Below are 17,423 nucleotides of genomic sequence, written 5' to 3'. Positions count from 1 at the left end.
GACATAAAGTCCTGCTATGTTATGAATATTGTGTCTCCCTGAAATTCAAGATGATGGTATCACTACATAGGACCTTTGGAAGGTGTTCAGGTCACAAAGGTGGAGCCCTCAGGAATGTCCCTTCCATCATGTGAGGAGAAAGGAGAACACAGAAAAAAGACAAAATCTAAAAATGGGAAGCAGATTCTCATCAGATACCATATCCGCCAACACCTTGATCTCACACTTCTCAGCTTCCAGAACTGCAAGATTTAAATTTCTGCTGTTTATAAGCAACCCAATCAATGGAATAGTCTCATACAGATGCCTTCCAGTCAGTAAGTGGGAGCCAGCAATAATCACAAGCTGCAGGAAATAGTTTGGAGGAAACTATAGCTCAGGCCTAAATCACAGAGTTCTGAAAGGCTCTTCTACTCTGCCTTAATTTTCACAGAAACTTGAGCAATTTAATCCATCCTCTAGCCCTCTGCTTTGTTTACCCACTTTATATCCCATTATGGCAGCATTCTTTGCCTGTTCCAGTCAGGCCTATCTAATCTCTGCTCTTTTCCCATATAAACTTTTTTTCCCACTATTACGTCTTTACTTGGGCCATTTTTTTTTTCTCTTTTGAATGCTCTCCCAATTTCTGTCCTATAAATAATCTTCCTCATATTTCATGGCTTTGTTTAATTCCCATATCCTCCACGAAAACTTCCCCTGTTGCAATAGCTTGTAGAGATCAGACTTCTGTGAATTTATGTGTGCTTTTACTCAGTGACATAAATTAGGGATTGTTTTTGATATGTTTTTTAGTTTCTTCTTCTTCTTTTTTGTTCCCTACAATGAGATTACAGTGTCCTTGAAGTTATTATGGTAGGGATTATATATTGTATTTCTAACTTTCTGCTTACTTTCCTCCCTCTCTGCCTACGCCCTACCCATCGTTGGAGGCATTGAAGAAACAAATGCGTAGATGAAATGGTCACTTTGGGAAGATGCTGGCATTCTTTTGGTTGAAGGGGACATGAGGAAGGCACTGTCTCCTACAGCTCTCTGCATTTCATGGGACCTATAAAAGGACAGAACATTGGATTTCCTGCCTTGGGGCTCAGAATGTCAGCTTGTCCCACAGGGAGCAGTTACTGTACAGGAAGGTGGCTTAGAAGGAGGCTGAATTGGCAGGGAGGAGGTGGGAGTGTGCAGTACAAACCCTCTGCTCAGCTGAATTTGGAAAGGGGAGAACATTTGGAAAATGTTTTGTAAGTCTGTTTTTTTTTCCCCCTGATAACTAGATTTGTGAGAAATTATCAACTTTGGTCTTTGTAATGGGACATTGAGACCAAATGCAGTCCTCTCTAGCCCTGTCCCTGAGCTATTGTGGCTGCACCAGCGCTTTTTCTACTCATGAGCTCTTCCAGATCTTTCCTGGATCCTGCTTTTCTTCTGGAACCACCTGCTCTTCCTTGGCATATTTTCCGCTGTCCTTGCTTGGGACTTTTTCAGCAATCTGCCTTCATGTTGATTATCTTTTTGGGCCAGTGCCTGAGATTTCCTTTCTTCTCTCACATCTACAAGCCTTGTTCAGGGATCCCTGAGGAAGTCTATGGGGCTTTAATGATTGTTTCGAAGGTTTCCCTTTCTCTACCCTCACAAATGTAAAAAATGCAGTTATAGAAAGAACTAGTAATCGATCAAGGCAAAGAGGATCATTATAAACACAATATGGCACTTATATTGTTTCTTAAAAACATGGGTATTCTCAGCTCTTTCTGCAGACAGGAGCACAACTTGTAAATTTCTCCAGTGAAAACAATTTTAAAACAACACTTTGATGACAAGGAAATAATCAAATAAAACATAAAAGCAGGTCAAGAGAAAATGTGTTTTCTGAAGAAAATTCCTATACTGTCTTCCCATATCCTCTGTGGGAAGATTTTTCTGTGCTCCCCACTCTTGGAAATATTGTAATTTTTCCTTCTGTGCATACCACATACCACTCATTCATCCATTCCTTTATTCCTTCAGTAAATACTGAAGCTCTCCTCTGCCATGCATGATTGCCAGGCACTGAATTTATGAAAGATAAAGAAGATATTTTCTCCTGTCTCTTTGGTTTACGTTCTCACTAGTAAAATGGAAGAAGTCTTAAGACTTCTGTGAATAATGAATAAGATAATGTGCATAAGGCCATAGAATAATTTCTGGCTCAGAGTGACAAGTCAGCCTTCATTAATTAGTGTTATTATAAGATGTTGTGACAGAGGTGTATGTAATGTTCTGGGAACAAGACCCTCCAAATACTGATTGTGGTGGGGGAAGCCAGGAAGTCTTCATTGGAGAATTTTGAAAATGTATATTTGACTAGGCAAAGAAGAATGAAATGAGGATTTTAAAAAGAATCATGAGCAGCATATCCTTTAAAATATCTTTTCAAAGTTGCAACAGTGGTCAGTTCTTACTGATTTAGATGAGGTAAACTAAAAGGATGTGGATTATAATGATTCAACCATAGTTATCCAACATTGAAGAGAAATTATGCCACTTCTTCTAGATCACTAAGATTTTGAGCAGTCCTCTCTATTCTGACATCATATAATACTCTTCTAAAAGCAGAGGAAGTCTAATTGAATATTAGTTGGACAACTGCTATGAGAGTGTCCTTCATTACAGGTTATATCTTCATGGACCTAAACTGCTTCTGGGATTGGTTCAGGGAAGAGCTAATTTATATCAAGTTTTAGTCCAATATGAATAAAAAGCTGTCTGTGAATTTGGTTCTTGGATAGAAATGTTGGAGCGTGTGACATACTTAACCCCAAGACACTATCACCAACAAAGGGGTTACTAGGGACCAAATCTAATGTTAGGCATCTTTTCATCCCTTGACCAAAATATCTGACAAGAACAACTTAGAGAAGGAAATGTTAATTTGGGGCTCATGGTTTCAGAGGATCAGTACCTCGTGGGCTGACTCCATTTGTTTGGGCCCAAGATAAAATAGTGCATTATGGTGGAAGGGCCTGGTGAAGGAAAACTCAGCCCCACAAATGCCAACTGGAAAGCAGAGAAAGAACACATCATCAGGGACAAAGTGTAAACCCTCAAGTCACGCCTCCAGTGATCTAATTCTTTCAGCCACACCTTACCTGCCCACAGTTACTACCTAGTAAGGCCATTTAAATTATTAATTCATCAAATGGATTAATCTACCTATTATAGCTCTCATAATATATTCCTTTCACCTCTGAGCATTCTGCATCAGTACGGGACACATTGGGGGACACCTCATATCCAAACCATAATACCTTGCCTTTTCCTTCTGTGAATTTGTTAGGGAAAATAGGTCCATTTTCTGTACTTAATATGTGTTATCGTTTTTCATCTTAATTTTAGTAACTTTGAAGAAGACTGAACACACATACACGCAAGGACACAAACGTACACACATGCCCACGCACAGACGATTCTAAAGTTAGAAATTGCTGTTTTGGCACTTACTTCAGAACCACTTCTTTGATTATGTCAGTTAATATTTATTATCTTCTTTATAACCAACATGATGTTGGCTATTAAAAATTTCAAAGGAAGATATTGGTCTTAGGATGTAATTTTTCCCCTGAATTTTAGATATCAACTAGAGTGATATTTGTCATTCACCAGACACTAATATATACTTTGCCACCTCGAATAACAAATATAAAATACCTTTGTTTTCCTTTATAACACTATTTTATTATCAGAATAGGATTATCAAAGGAATATAAAGGGAGTTAGATGAAAGAAACATGTATTCTCTTTACTGTTAAATAAAATGTATTTACTTACAGAACTAAATTAAACTCAGCTAGACAATGGAGCGATCATAAATGTGCTTTCCAAATGATCAGGTAAATTTCAATGCAAATAGCCTATTTGTTTTTGGATATCATGTTTAACACGATGCTTCTTTTTTGTAGACAACTAGTTAAGCAGATTTCAACAATTTACATGAAACAAATTTATGTTTTAGTACTCACATTGTGAGAAAAAGGTAATAGCAAGACTAATTTTTTTATATATAAAAAGAAAAATTTTTAATTACAAAGATCAGGAAAATTATATATATGTATAAAATCATATATCTATAATCATATACATTATATAATATATATAATATTTAATCATATATATTATATGAATAAATTATTCATATATTATATGAATAAATATTATGAGTCATGGAAGCTTTCAGCAGAAATAATATTAAAACAATTACCAACTTCAAGTGACCTTGATATTTTAAGTTTTTCAAATATTAAATTTTGCTATGTGTCTAGTTTTCTGTATGCCAATTCGTGTATTCTCACCAAAAGGATTCAGCAATGGGTTTAATGAGATACAGCCTCATTCATAAAAGCAATGTTACTTAAGAGATGCATATTACATAAAAATTTATACACCCCATTCTTGAAAATTAAAATTAAGAGAAACTGAATTCATGTCACATTGTACTAGACAACAGCATGTATTCAGTTTTATACTAGCAGTTTCCAGTTTGGTTGATTACAACTCTATTTTTGATAGATGGAACCAAATGTCAAAAGTTCTCAAGTAAACAATAAGGGAAATAAGAAAATTAAAACTAACAAGAGGCAATCAATTTTATGGTTTGCTTTGAATGATTTGACCAATTAATTGATTTGTAAAGTGTATACTTGATTTCTTGAACTATCTATGATAGACTTTAACTGCGTTTTAAGGAGAACAGAAGTGTACCACGTAAAACAATTAATTTTACAATATGGATAATAGGATATGACCCAGTTAGCCCAGAACAATATCAGTTTAAGCTGTTTTCCTATCTCCCTTTCACTTTCAAAGTATCCCAGTCTGCATAACCAATAATATGGCCATCCTTGACATAACCAATGTACATCATTATGGGCACATTTCAAATATCACCATGATTTACGAAAATGGAGAATTCTATGCATGGAGGAATGTGTCTGGTTCTCTTATCTAAGTTCTTTGAAAGCAGGAACATCCTTTGTGTGTATTTTAATTGCTTATCTTGCCTAGCTCAGAGCTTTGCCTATAGTAGGACCTCAATAAATGGTGGAAGAATGAATAAATGAACTATTTAAAAAATTGGCTTCTGTAAGTCAGTAGTGTATGTAGCAAGACAATCATCCTTTCAGGGAGATCTCAGTAGAGGAGTTGATTTGACAAGTGACAAAAATGCTGTAGAATATGGTTAGCTAGTCACCTCAGTGGCAAACACCAACCTGGTTATTTTCTATACTTGTTTATGGAGTAACAAGAATAAATTCCATTTGTTACACCCACCATTCAGGAGCCTCACTATATTTTCTCTTTGTGTTCTATTTTGGACACATAAAGAAATGCGTTGTGAAGGTGAAAATCTATGTTACATGATTTCTGTGAAGCCTGCGGCAATGGACTCACATTAAGAAATGAAGGACATTAATTATACTTGGTGAAGCAGAAATCATAATAATGTGTGAAAAGAGGAAAGGAAAACAGGTTAGTGAACTAAATCAGACCTGACTTCAGTGCCTGATAATGCATCAAAATAACATTTAAGAACTCATTTTATTATACCTATTTTTTCTCCATTTAAAATGTTTATAATACTCTATTAAGTAATTTTTTTAACTGTGGTGAGAACACTTAACAGGACAGCTACCTTCCTAATGAATTTCCAAATGCATGATAAGCATTGTTAACTACAGGCACAGTGTGTACACAGATCTCTAGAACTTATTCATCTTGTATAACTGAAATTTTACATTCATTTAATAGCAACTCCCAATTTCCTCCTCTGCCCAGCCTCTGGCAACCACCATTCTACTCTCTGCTCCATAAAATTGACTATTTTAGACATCTATCTATAAGTAAAATCATGCAGTATTTGTCTTTCTTTTTTTTCAAAGAGAGAGAGAGAGAGGAGAGAGAATTTTTTAAATATTTATTTTTCAGTTTTCAGTGGACACAACATCTTTATTTATTTATTTTTTTTAATGTGGTGCTGAGGATCGAACCCAGCGCCCCGCTCATGCCAGGCAAGCGCATTACCACTTGAGCCACATCCCCAGCCCAGTATTTGTCTTTCTGTAATAGTGAATTTCACTTAGTGTAATGATTTTACATTAGTAAACTTTTTACTTAGTGAATTTCACTTAGCTTAATCCATGTTGTAGCAGGTGTCAGAATTTCATTCTTTTTACAGTTGAATACTATTCCATTGTATGTGTCTACCATTTTTTTTTAATCCATTTATCCTTCCAAGGACATTTAGGTTGTTTCTATATCTTGACTTGCATTGATAATGCTGTAAGGAACATGGAAGTCTAGAAATGTCTTTGAATCCTGATTTCAATTCTTTTGGAGATATAACCAGAAGCAGGATTACTGAATCCTATAATCATTCTGTTTTAAATTTTGAGGAAGTTTCATTCTCTTTTCCATAGTGGCTGCACTGTTATATACTCTCCACAGCAGTGCACAGGATTTCCACTTGTCTGCATTCTCACTAGCCCTTGTTATCTTGTTTTGTTGAGAATAGCCATATAAACATGTGTGAGGTGATAGCTCATTGTGGTTTTGTCTTGCATTTCCCTGATGATCAGTGATGTTGAACATCTTTTCATATATGTGTTGGCCATTTTTATGTCTGCTTTGGAGAAATATCTAGTGCTATATTTACTCCCTTCTGAATGCTAATTAGTAGAAAGTCAGTGAGAAGTGACAGTGCTTTTTTATATTATAATTTGAAGAGAAAGTCATTCTGTGTGCCTCCTTCCTGCAGGCCAAATTCAGAGCACAAAGAAATTGCCATCAGAGTAAGACTGTTGTGCCATTGGCCAGTGCTCAGTTTGCAACAGAAGCCTGAGGAATTGGGCCAGTCAGCTCTGTCCTTGACATTAGCCTTTACAATTAAGCATAACTCTAACCCTCTCAGAAACCATTTATGACTCTGTCATTCATAAATGACTCCAAATCCTTGATGCATTTATTTTTATTTTCTGCCTTACTATCTTGGGTTAATGAGTTCTATAAGGTTATTATTATTTTTTTTAATGATGTGAAGAAGATTTTCTTATTACTTGCTATGTTTAGGTAGGTCTCAGTGAATGCCTGTATCCTGGAATTTGGGAGCTTACCAAACAGGTTCCCTCAATCATACCATCCATTAATTTCCAGGTGCGTTCAGGCCCTTCACTGAGCTCAGGTGAAGAGGAACTTTGTCATTAGATGTGTCTGCCCACTCCTCAAATCCCCTATATCCTATTATTCTAGTTGCCCTCCTCTATATCATCTTTACTTGTTATTTCATTTTAGAAATATGGCAACTACTCCAATAGGACCAAAGCTTTAGGGTTGAATGGAGAGGAATAAGTGAATCATCATCAAGCCATTTTGGGTAATAATTCAAATTTGGGCCACAAGACAGGAACCCCTACTAATTATCCCATAATCCCTTTCCTGGGTCCCAACTGACAGATCCTGACCCTTTCTTTAGCATTACATTTAGAAATAGAAAACTTGATTCAACCCCAGGTCTGTCACTTCCTGGATGATTGACCTTGACCAAATTAGGGAAACTTTTCAAATTTCCATTTCTTCACTTTTAAAATAAAGATTAAAATATTGGTCAGAATTATTGTGAAAGGGGCTGGGGATGTGGCTCAAGCGGTAGCACGTCCGCCTGGCATGCGTGCGGCCCAGGTTCGATCCTCAGCACCACATACAAACAAAGATGTTGTGTCTGCCGAAAAAAACTAAAATAAATAAAGAGAGAGTTAAAAAAAAAAAAAGAATTATTGTGAAAGGAAGAAAATCCTGAAGTTGTAAAATTGACAGACTTTCTTAAATTGAAAAAGAATACTGTGTAGGCGTGGCTTGCTTTTCCCAGTTTCAATACTATCATCTATTTCTTTTGTACCTTTCACAATAATTATTTTAGGGGTACCAATTGAGGTAATTTTATAATTTTTTTGCCCTTCTGAATGCCAAATGAGAAAGTTCAGAGCAAAGCATATTTTCTTTCACGTTTCTTTTATTAAAAATAAACAAACAAGTTGATAGGAATAATTTTTTTTTGCACTCAATCTATTGGATTTGTTATTAAAGATAGTGGTGCATACTGGAAAGACATGGCTTGGAATCAAGCACTCCTAGGTTCTAAATTGTGCTAAGATTTAGATATCTACTTTCTATGTTAACATTGGGCCAATACCTAACCCTTCTAAATGTCAATGTCCAAAATAAATGTCAATGACAAAAATGTCAAAAATACACTGTGTGTTTATCTCATAAGGGTGCTGTGAATACTAACATAACTATTATGGAAGTTCCCTTCAGATCATATGTCTTTTCATTGTTTCTATTACAAAATCAAGCCAGACCCAGCTTTGCCTCCTACAACTTCTTAAGATCTTAGGACTGAACAATGATAATTCACATTTGTCATGATACTGCCTTAGAGTACCTTTAACATCCTCAGAATAAGACTATAATTTTGATGAATATAGGTCTGATGTTGATTCAGTTTTACGTATTTTTGTTCTTTAAAATTCATAATATATGTAGAGAAAATGCAGGACTCTAGGGTACTCTGAGAATCTCATTCAGAATCTTCATTACAAGTGGGAAAGGAATTTGCTCTTTCAGCTTTGGACTATGGAAATGATATTGAACTGAATACTTTAACAGCTTAAGTAAAGCACCGCCTTTCCCACCTTACATTCTTCATCTTTTATAAACAGAAGTTGAATTGGATCATTCCTGAAATCCTTTTAAATATTTAATTGACTGTGCTGCGTTAGTAACCCAAAATTTAGGGGAAGCAGCCTCCTGGCACATATAGGTACTTATTATGTAACAGGTTGTACCATATGAAATTGTCATTTTTGTGGATCTTAAATATTAAACACACACAACTTCGTATAATTTAGTCTAATATTTCAGTGCCATGTACTTCAATGTGATGGTTGAAAGACCATTAGCTTAATCTTCCAATAGGGATTGCCCTATAATTAAAAATGGAATATGTTTCCAACATCATTTTAACATATGACTTAAAAAAAGAAACACCATCCAAATAAACTTTCCAGATTGCTCTTTTTTTTTTTTCCTGGCTACATGCCTCGATTCTATTGCATAGCCTGTCTAAAAATGATTGATGGTGGAGCAAAGCAGACCTCCAGGTTTGCTCAGAAAAGCTTGTGTATCCATGTGAAACACATGACAAGACATCCAGGCCCAGCCTATCCTTGCTCTGAATGATAAAGTTACCTTTCAAATGGTAATTGGAACAGAGTTGATGGTGTTAGGTTTTCAATTTCCAAGAAACCAGCATAATAAATCAGTGCATCAAGAAATACATTCTTAGGAAAATTTCTCATTTTTTAAACGTTGCTTCACTATAACATGGTCTAATGTATTAACGATCTGAAAATCCCAGAAGTATCTTTCACAGTCCTTCCTTTCTCCAAAATATCAGATGAGCTTAGTCAATTATTTAGCCCTCAACACTGCACTTTATTAAACTAAAAAACACAAATTTCATTTCTCAAACTAGCTCATAATTCTGCTGTCATGGGTAATATATATACCACAATCTTAAGAAATTTCACAGGTACAAAGTGCATTAGTTGTGCTTAATCAGCTAATCGTGGATGTTTAAGAATTGTCAGATCCATGCATCTTTCTCAATCACTATACAAGTATTCTCTGTGCTATTTCTGACATATTCTCTTGGAAGGTTTCCAGGGACAGGAGTTCACTTTGGTGCAGATCAATTCTTAACATTATTGAATAGTTCTAATGTTAGCTGGCTTTCCCTTAGGCTGACTTGAAATCATCCTAAATTTTTTTTTTTTTGTGTGTGTGTGTGTGTGTGGTTTTAAACTTTTTAGAAATTTTTATTTGTTGAGAGACCTTTGTTTATATGTGGAGCTGAGAATTGACTCACACATGCCAGGCAAGCGTGCTACTGCTGAGCCACAGCCCTAGCCACTTATTTTTAAATTTTGAAACAGGGTCTTTTAAGTAGACCTTAAGGCAAATTGTTGAGGCTGGCTTTGAACTTACGATCCTCCATGCCTCAGTCTTCTGGAGTTGCAGGAATTACAGGGTGCACCACCAGCACGCCCGAAATCATTCTAAAATTTTTATCCTTTTGTCTTTTATTTCTACTCTCTGTGTTTATATAAAATGAATCAACTTCTAACTTCTCACAATAACCACTGAAATATGTGAAGGAAGTTTTATGTTTTCCTTGCCATCTCTTTCTAGAGAAAACCTTCCTTTATCCTTACACTATTTCTAAATTGCCTGTTTTTAGGTCCTGGCAGTTACCCTCAAACTTTTCCTTTAAATATGGATTCAGAAGTAAAACCTTGTCTTCTGAAGTGACCTGGCCAATGCAGAAGTCAGAAAGAAAATCGCATCTTTTGTTCTGGGACCAAATACCTATGTTAACACAGTCTGAAATGGCCTACATAAAAAAATCACAGCTTCCACTTTTGATAACCAAGTTTCTCCTTTTAAACCAACCTCTTGCTAAATAACAACTATAAAACTGGATAGAATAACAAAACTGCAATTTAAGAGTGCTGGTGAGTAATCAAAAGTATGCATTAAACTATGTGGCAATGGAACTTAGAAATGAGTAGGCTACTGGGTGATTTTGTTGTTTGTTTGTTTTCCCCAACCTGTTTTCTGAATGCAGTCCCAAATCAACACCAAGCTGATTAATTAAATCCAGGAGTGAACTTTGCAACCTTAGGCTTAAAGAACCAGGGAAAAGAGGTAGGTTTCACCATAGCAGCTGGAAAGGGAAGAGGAAAATTCTGGAAAGGACAGTGCTACAGAGGTGGAGCCCCCAAATTCACAAAATGACTTCTGCTCAAATTTTTAGCTATACCCTGAAAGGTGCACAGGTAAAGGAGACTCCAAGCAGTCCAGCTAAAGGTGGAAGAACTGAGTGATTTCAGCTATGGCATCAATAGGTGGCACCACTATAAGAATGGGGGTTTCATTTAGCTAATTGATCACTCACTAAAACAAAATGCTTCTTAAAGGAATGGAAAAAAATTCATAGTCTCTATATAATCTATAATAACACATGATCTATACTGCCCAAGGTACAATCCAAAGTTACCAGAAAAAGAAACAGAAAAATGAAATCCCTTGTGCAAGAGGAAATTTAATCAGTGGGGGCCAGTCTCGTGATGACCCAGGTGTTGAAATGAGCAAATAAGATTTTAAAACAGCTATTAGAATTCTGCTGATATCATGAAAGAAAAAAAATTGAGACTGACATAATCACTACTCTTTTGACATTATGATACCACTAGGAATAAGTGCTAATTTATATTATCAAAGATAATGCAACTGAGTTATAAGTATATCATGATAACCTTTATCCTATATAAATCAAGCATTTACCCTTGCAAAAATCAACATATGAAGGTAAGAAACTAATACAGTTACTTCTCAAGATCCTCATGGTTCTGTAAAGTGAAAATTCTTTCACCAGCATTTGGAGAGCCATGTCAGTTTGTGTTAGACGGTCCTTGCCCTTGAGAAGTGTATCATTGAGAAGCGTTTTCTGTGTTTTGATGATTAGATTACCAACAATGAGCACTAGAAGAGAGGTACAAAGTGACAAGAGAGAAACAGAAATAAAATAGTGAACAACTTCCGGGGAAGTCAGGGAGAAGATCCTGGAGGAGTCATATTAGATCCAGAATTTCAGGAAACAGAGCGTGTTGCCAGAGCAGAAAAGAAGGAAATGGGAAGCTAGGAAGGTACCCGTGGGTAAAGGAGGAGCTGTGGAAAGCTTGAGGGAGGTGAGAGTTTCTGCACAGCTGGAGAGGGGAGTCGTGAGAGAATGGATAAGAAATGAGGCTGGAGAGGCAGCTGGGGTTATATTTATGAAGGGCTTACATCGAAATTGGATGCGGAGCCCAAATTTACAGTATCCAGATGTTGTGGGAATCCCCAAGCAGGCACTAGACTGACGAACCTCCTGTCTGCCCAGCAAAAGACCAAAGTGAAGACTCCAGCCAGGAACATTTCCACAACTCAGCGAGTACACAGACTCCCACAGCGGGGGACAGTCCTCTTAAAGCTGTGTTCACCCACAAAAAATAGAATCTACAGAGGAAAAACTTTTGTGAAGAAAATTCCACAGAAACAAAAACAGGACGATGAGCATTCTGAGAGTCTGAAATATTAGAATAATCTGAAAGAGATTATTAAACAAGTTCTTAGTATTTCAAAGAAAAAGAACAGCAATCATGGTGAAAAGAAATAGGGCAGGATGAAAGAAAAGGTTGATTTGTAAGATGATAAACTATCCAGCAGTTTAAAAGATAATTGAATTTAAAAAGCTATCAATGGATTTTACAGAGTGGAAAATAGATTTAAGGGGAAGAGAGATGTCAGGAAAACATGGAGGAGAGACCACACAGAGAGTGATAAAGAGAATACAGGGATGATGTGCCAAATAGATGACTCTGAAGGTTGACTCTGTGGTCACCTTTTCTTAGTTTCCTAGTCTCTGTTGAGACTCTCTCTGTGTGTGGACATGTCCTGTGATGCTTCTAACCAGAGGCTTTGTCAGAACCTGACAAAGCCAAGGGATATTTGTGATTACATGAGCATCATTACATGACAACATTTTATTAAACTGTCTTGCTGGACTCTCTCCCTTTTTGACTTTGAGAAAGTAAGGAGCCATGTTGGGGAGCCCCATGTGGCCAGGAACTGTGTGGGCTGTCTCTGAGCCATAGTCACAAAACAACTGAGGTCTGAGGTCCTTCAGTTGTAAGGAATTGAACTCTACCAACCAACTGTGTGGACTTGGAAGTGGATTTCTCTTCTATGGAGCCTCAAATGAGATTACATCCCCAGTTGACAACTGCTCTTGATAAGCTTCTAAGCCTAGGACCCAGGTGAGCCATGCCTGGACTGACTCCTGCACATGGACACTGTATGATAATAAACCTGTAGTTTTAAGTTTGAAAAGATATTGTTATAGAGCAGTAGATAAATAATACAAATGGGTCGTTCATATGGACCCATGGAGATAGAGAATATAAAAGCCAATATATCTGTAACATGAAACTCAAATTTATATGCTTAGTCCAGATTTGTTTCTTGAACTACAGAATGAAATTTCCATACTGATTGATTAATAGGTATCCCATAAAACCTTACATTTATTCATTTCTCAATAAGTGAATATTTAAAATATAATATTCGTCAAATGTAACTCATTTTCCCTTATCATCCTACACCTTCTTTAAAACAATCACAAGGGCTTACCACTTCAGACTTGGTTAATTTCTCTCCTTCCCTATATCACCTTCAACTGTGAAAGGTAGAGCAAAGTCTCCTTTCATTTTGTCTGTATCCTACACAACCTCTTAACTATGTTTTTCTGGGTCTTGTCTTTTTTTTTTTTTTCTTTTTGATCCATCCTCTACACTGCAGCCCAGGGGATTTTTAAAAGTGCTAGTAAGATTATGTCATTTTTTTTCTGTTTGAAACCTTTGAAAGACTTCCCATTGTTCTTCAGATGAAAAGCCAACTTCTCCACCATGGCATGTAAGGACTCTTTTCAACTCAGTTCTATGGCCCCAGTCTTACCATGTCCCCCATCTCTTTGTGCTCTTGTCACACTGTCCAACCTTGACCTGAAACTCTCTTGGTTGTTCCTTCTCTCCTTTCAGATCCTGGCTTCTGTTTACCTTTGAATCTCAGCTTAGGTTTGGGGAAACGTTCCTTGACCTTCCACATCCATCTTTAAAATTAGGTGAAATGCTCCTCCTCTGCACACTCTTCCTGCTGGTGCTCAACTCCATCTCAGCACAGCCCTGGGACCTGCCCCTCTGTCTTCCTACATTCTCTGTGAGAGCTTCAGCTTGTTGTGAGCAAGCTTGGCATCTAATTTATAGTCATATTCCCAGCACCTAGCCTTGGGCCCTGCACATAATATTCATTTAGCATGTGTTGAATAAACCAGAAAACTTAGAGAAGTGAAATAATCCATAGCAGTGACACTATTAGCAGTTGAGTAAAATTCTTCACTGTTTTCCTACTTAAATTACCATACTCAAATTTTATATAGCACATTTCTAAAATAAGTTTCAATTAAACATTAAAAAATCACAGCTGAATAGCTACTATCTCAAACCCACACATTGCAAAAGGATCTTTCAGCAAAACTTAGTGAAGAGTTTATAAGGTGAGAGACTTTGATTGACCTTGTGTTAAAAAAAAACATGGTTTTTAAAAAATCATGTATTTAAAAATGGCTTATCACAGTTTTTGGCACAGAATAAGCTGTGCCGAAAGTTGAATTAGATTTTGTTGTCTCTCCTGGTTACCAAAATACCAATTTCTCCAAATTTGCCTATTCTTTTTCTCTTTAATTCAAAATAGAGAGTAACAAAACCCAATCACTATGCACACACACACACATACAAAGGAGGAGGTGTGGCCCAAGTATTGAAACATACTTTTACTTAGTTCAGATGTTAAATCTGAAAAATGAGGAAAATAAAATTAGTTTTTATGCAGATAAATGCAGGCTATATTTTAGAAGTTTGGTCCAGAGTAGTGTTTGAGAACTTCTGTTACTTAGGTGAGATGTGTCCTCCTAAAAGCTAGGTTGAACTAAGGCTAGGTTTATCAGGGACAATATAAATCAATAGTCAGAACAATTAGGGTTGCAATCAGTAATAGATTGCCAACTAGATGATTACTTGCCAGAGAGGGAAAGTACATGGACTTGACCTTGATGCCACAGTGTTTATTTTCAGGGACAGGTGGAGAAAGAGATCATGATCCAGGAGATTGGGACTAGTGCTTCTGTGTTCCTTATGTGGATTATGTGTGTGTACCCATGCACGTTTGCACACATGGGCCTGCCTTGTGGATATCTTACCATGCAAGGCACAGTAAAAGAAAACAAAGACAGTCTCATCAGAGGGTGAGAAATAGAAGGTGCAGGAGAAAAGGTTTTATTTTTCTATGCAAATGTGTAAAAGCCATAGTCACACACAACACAGTTGAAACTACAGAAAAATAAAGAGAAAAGATAGTACGTTTTTAAAGTCAGATATTGCATGACAAGTACACATTTGGAAAACAGAAAGCAGTTGACAATTACAGTGACAATAGAGGCTTCAGAATTGCACAAAGAGATTGTGAGTTAATATTTCTTAGATATATTTTTGGTAGGAAAAAAAATTACATTTGGAATGGCCTATGAGTTTATAATTACAGATATGTCTAGAAGGGAGTAAATGTGAAAACTACGTGTATGGTCTTCAGCTATATATTATCTACTGTTTATTGCAAATATTTAGAAATGCAAATGTTGGGGGAAAGCTTTCCCCATGTCTCTTGCCAAAAAATCTGGGATGTGAAGGAAATGGATGTGTATAAAGAATTGATTTCAAAATTAGATACTTTTGGTTTGAAGTGATCGCTGGTACTCCATCAAATATTTGCTGCATAAATATTCAATTACTATTGTAAAATAAAATGTAATGTGTTTTCTTTGCTTTTAGATCACACTATTTTGTCCTCCTGATTGTCTGAACATATATTTAGGTTTACCTTGGTCATTTCCAGAGAAAAACAACGTTCTTAAAATAATTAGAAGACTGGATATCATTCAGTGAATAAATTATGCTTACATATTCAAACCAGGGAAGCTCCCAAAGACATTGACACATTCACAAAATGACATTTAGTAGATTATTGTTATTTTACTTGTGTTCTGAATTAATTCATAAAATCCAGTATTTTTCCCTTTCAATGAACACAAACAAAGCCTCCTTTGGACAGATATATGTACACAAATATATTTAGCATAAGTGATAAAATGTCAGTGAAAACTTGATAGAAAAGCCAACTAATGCATAAATTTATCAACAATCAATTTTTGCATGGATAAAAGGGAAAGTATTGCAAAAAAAAGAGAACATGTTATCTGTTATTTTATGGTAAAAGAGAAGGTCTTAAAAATCAGAAATTACACTAGCAAAGTATAATTTAAATATTGATACCAGAGCATTCTCTTCATATAATTTTAGGGATATAATTCTCTGCTTTTCCTTTATACATTTATCACTTATCAGAGAACTGGCAACAATTCATTTGAATGGCTTTGAATGAAAACATACATGATATAAAACAGTTGAGAGTAGTTTTCAAATTTTTGTGTCATAAATAATAGATGAGAATAAAGAACATATGTGAAAATAGAATTATAGTGAATAGAGGAACTGGCAGGAGGAAAGCATGTCTGTAAAAAAAAATGGAGTGGGGAGAAAATGGTTTCTTAAACCATTCAAATATGGAAGTATTAAAAAATGATAACATATTTATTTGTAATAAATACAGTCAATACTTCTACTTGTGTTAAGACTTTTTCTTCGTTTCTTAAAGCTAGGATAGGAAAATATTTTATACAGACACAAAGTACTTGTGATATGCTTAATATAGGCCTTGAATTTATTTCCATTTTCAAGATGGTTTTTACTTAAAATTTTTTTTTTTTTCTTATTTAGAGGTCTAAAGTGAATCAAGGCATGTCCTGAAACTCCAGGGCTTTTACACTGGGGAATGTTGAAATGAGGGCTAGTAATCTTCCTGTTCGCCCCACTCCACAACCGGCTCATCGTTCATGCGCAGAATGAGGTAGGAAAGAAGCTGAAAGAGGTTCTGCCACAGTAAGAGGGACACATAAAAGGACAGGCCGCTTACGTCCAGCTCGCAGCGCTCCCCAGCGAAGGCGACATCGCAGAGGCACTGGAATTTGTCGAGTAGGTCCTGGCACAGGCCTCCGTTGAAACAGGGATTGGAGGCGCACTCATCAATGTCCTTTTCACACCTTTGAAAATAAACAGAAACAGCAGAGACTCAGGGCCTGGTTTAATAAATGGGCTGTGAAATGGGGAACGAAACAGTTCGCCTCATCTACCCAGGACCGCACCATCTTATCTGCCAATTCCCACACAATTTATATATGTATATTTGATAATATGGGAAATGTTCCTTCAAACTCCTTCGGCCAGTTGTGGTTTTAATAGAAATTATCTGTGCACACATGTGGGGGCACACAAACGCACACGCTGGATTAATTAGAATGGGAAAACAGGTGTGACTATTTAGAAACCAAGGGAACACGGGCCATGCATAGAACAGTTTCTCCCTTAAGAGCATTAGTGGGTTTGCCACCTTATAAATGCTCGGTTTATTAGGTGCACTTAGAAGTCATGAGGTGAGGCTGCACTTTGCCAACCTAGAGTCTGCAGAGCAGACCTACATTTAAGCTGTCAGGATGCTAGTACACCAGCACCCTCAGGTGAGCCACCCAACAGACACAACAAAACAGTGAATTCTGAGAGATTTTA

The 17,423-nt window shown here is 36.4% G+C and overlaps 1 protein-coding gene across 1 annotated transcript in view; it reads right to left on the bottom strand.

Annotated features, from left to right (window-relative positions):
- Crb1 (crumbs cell polarity complex component 1) overlaps positions 1-17,423 on the bottom strand; it is a 193,429-nt gene that overhangs the window by 20,796 nt on the left and 155,210 nt on the right. The window contains exon 11 of the mRNA XM_015483387.2: positions 16,774-16,900. Within this exon, the coding sequence (XP_015338873.1) occupies positions 16,774-16,900 (127 nt within the window). The remainder of the gene's footprint in view (positions 1-16,773; positions 16,901-17,423) is intronic.

This window comes from Marmota marmota, unplaced genomic scaffold, assembly GCF_001458135.2.
Source record: "Marmota marmota marmota unplaced genomic scaffold, marMar, whole genome shotgun sequence".
In the NCBI taxonomy this organism is placed as follows: Eukaryota; Metazoa; Chordata; class Mammalia; order Rodentia; family Sciuridae; genus Marmota; species Marmota marmota.
The sequence above is the reverse complement of the archived record's forward strand: the minus strand, read 5'-3'. Positions and strand labels throughout refer to the sequence as shown.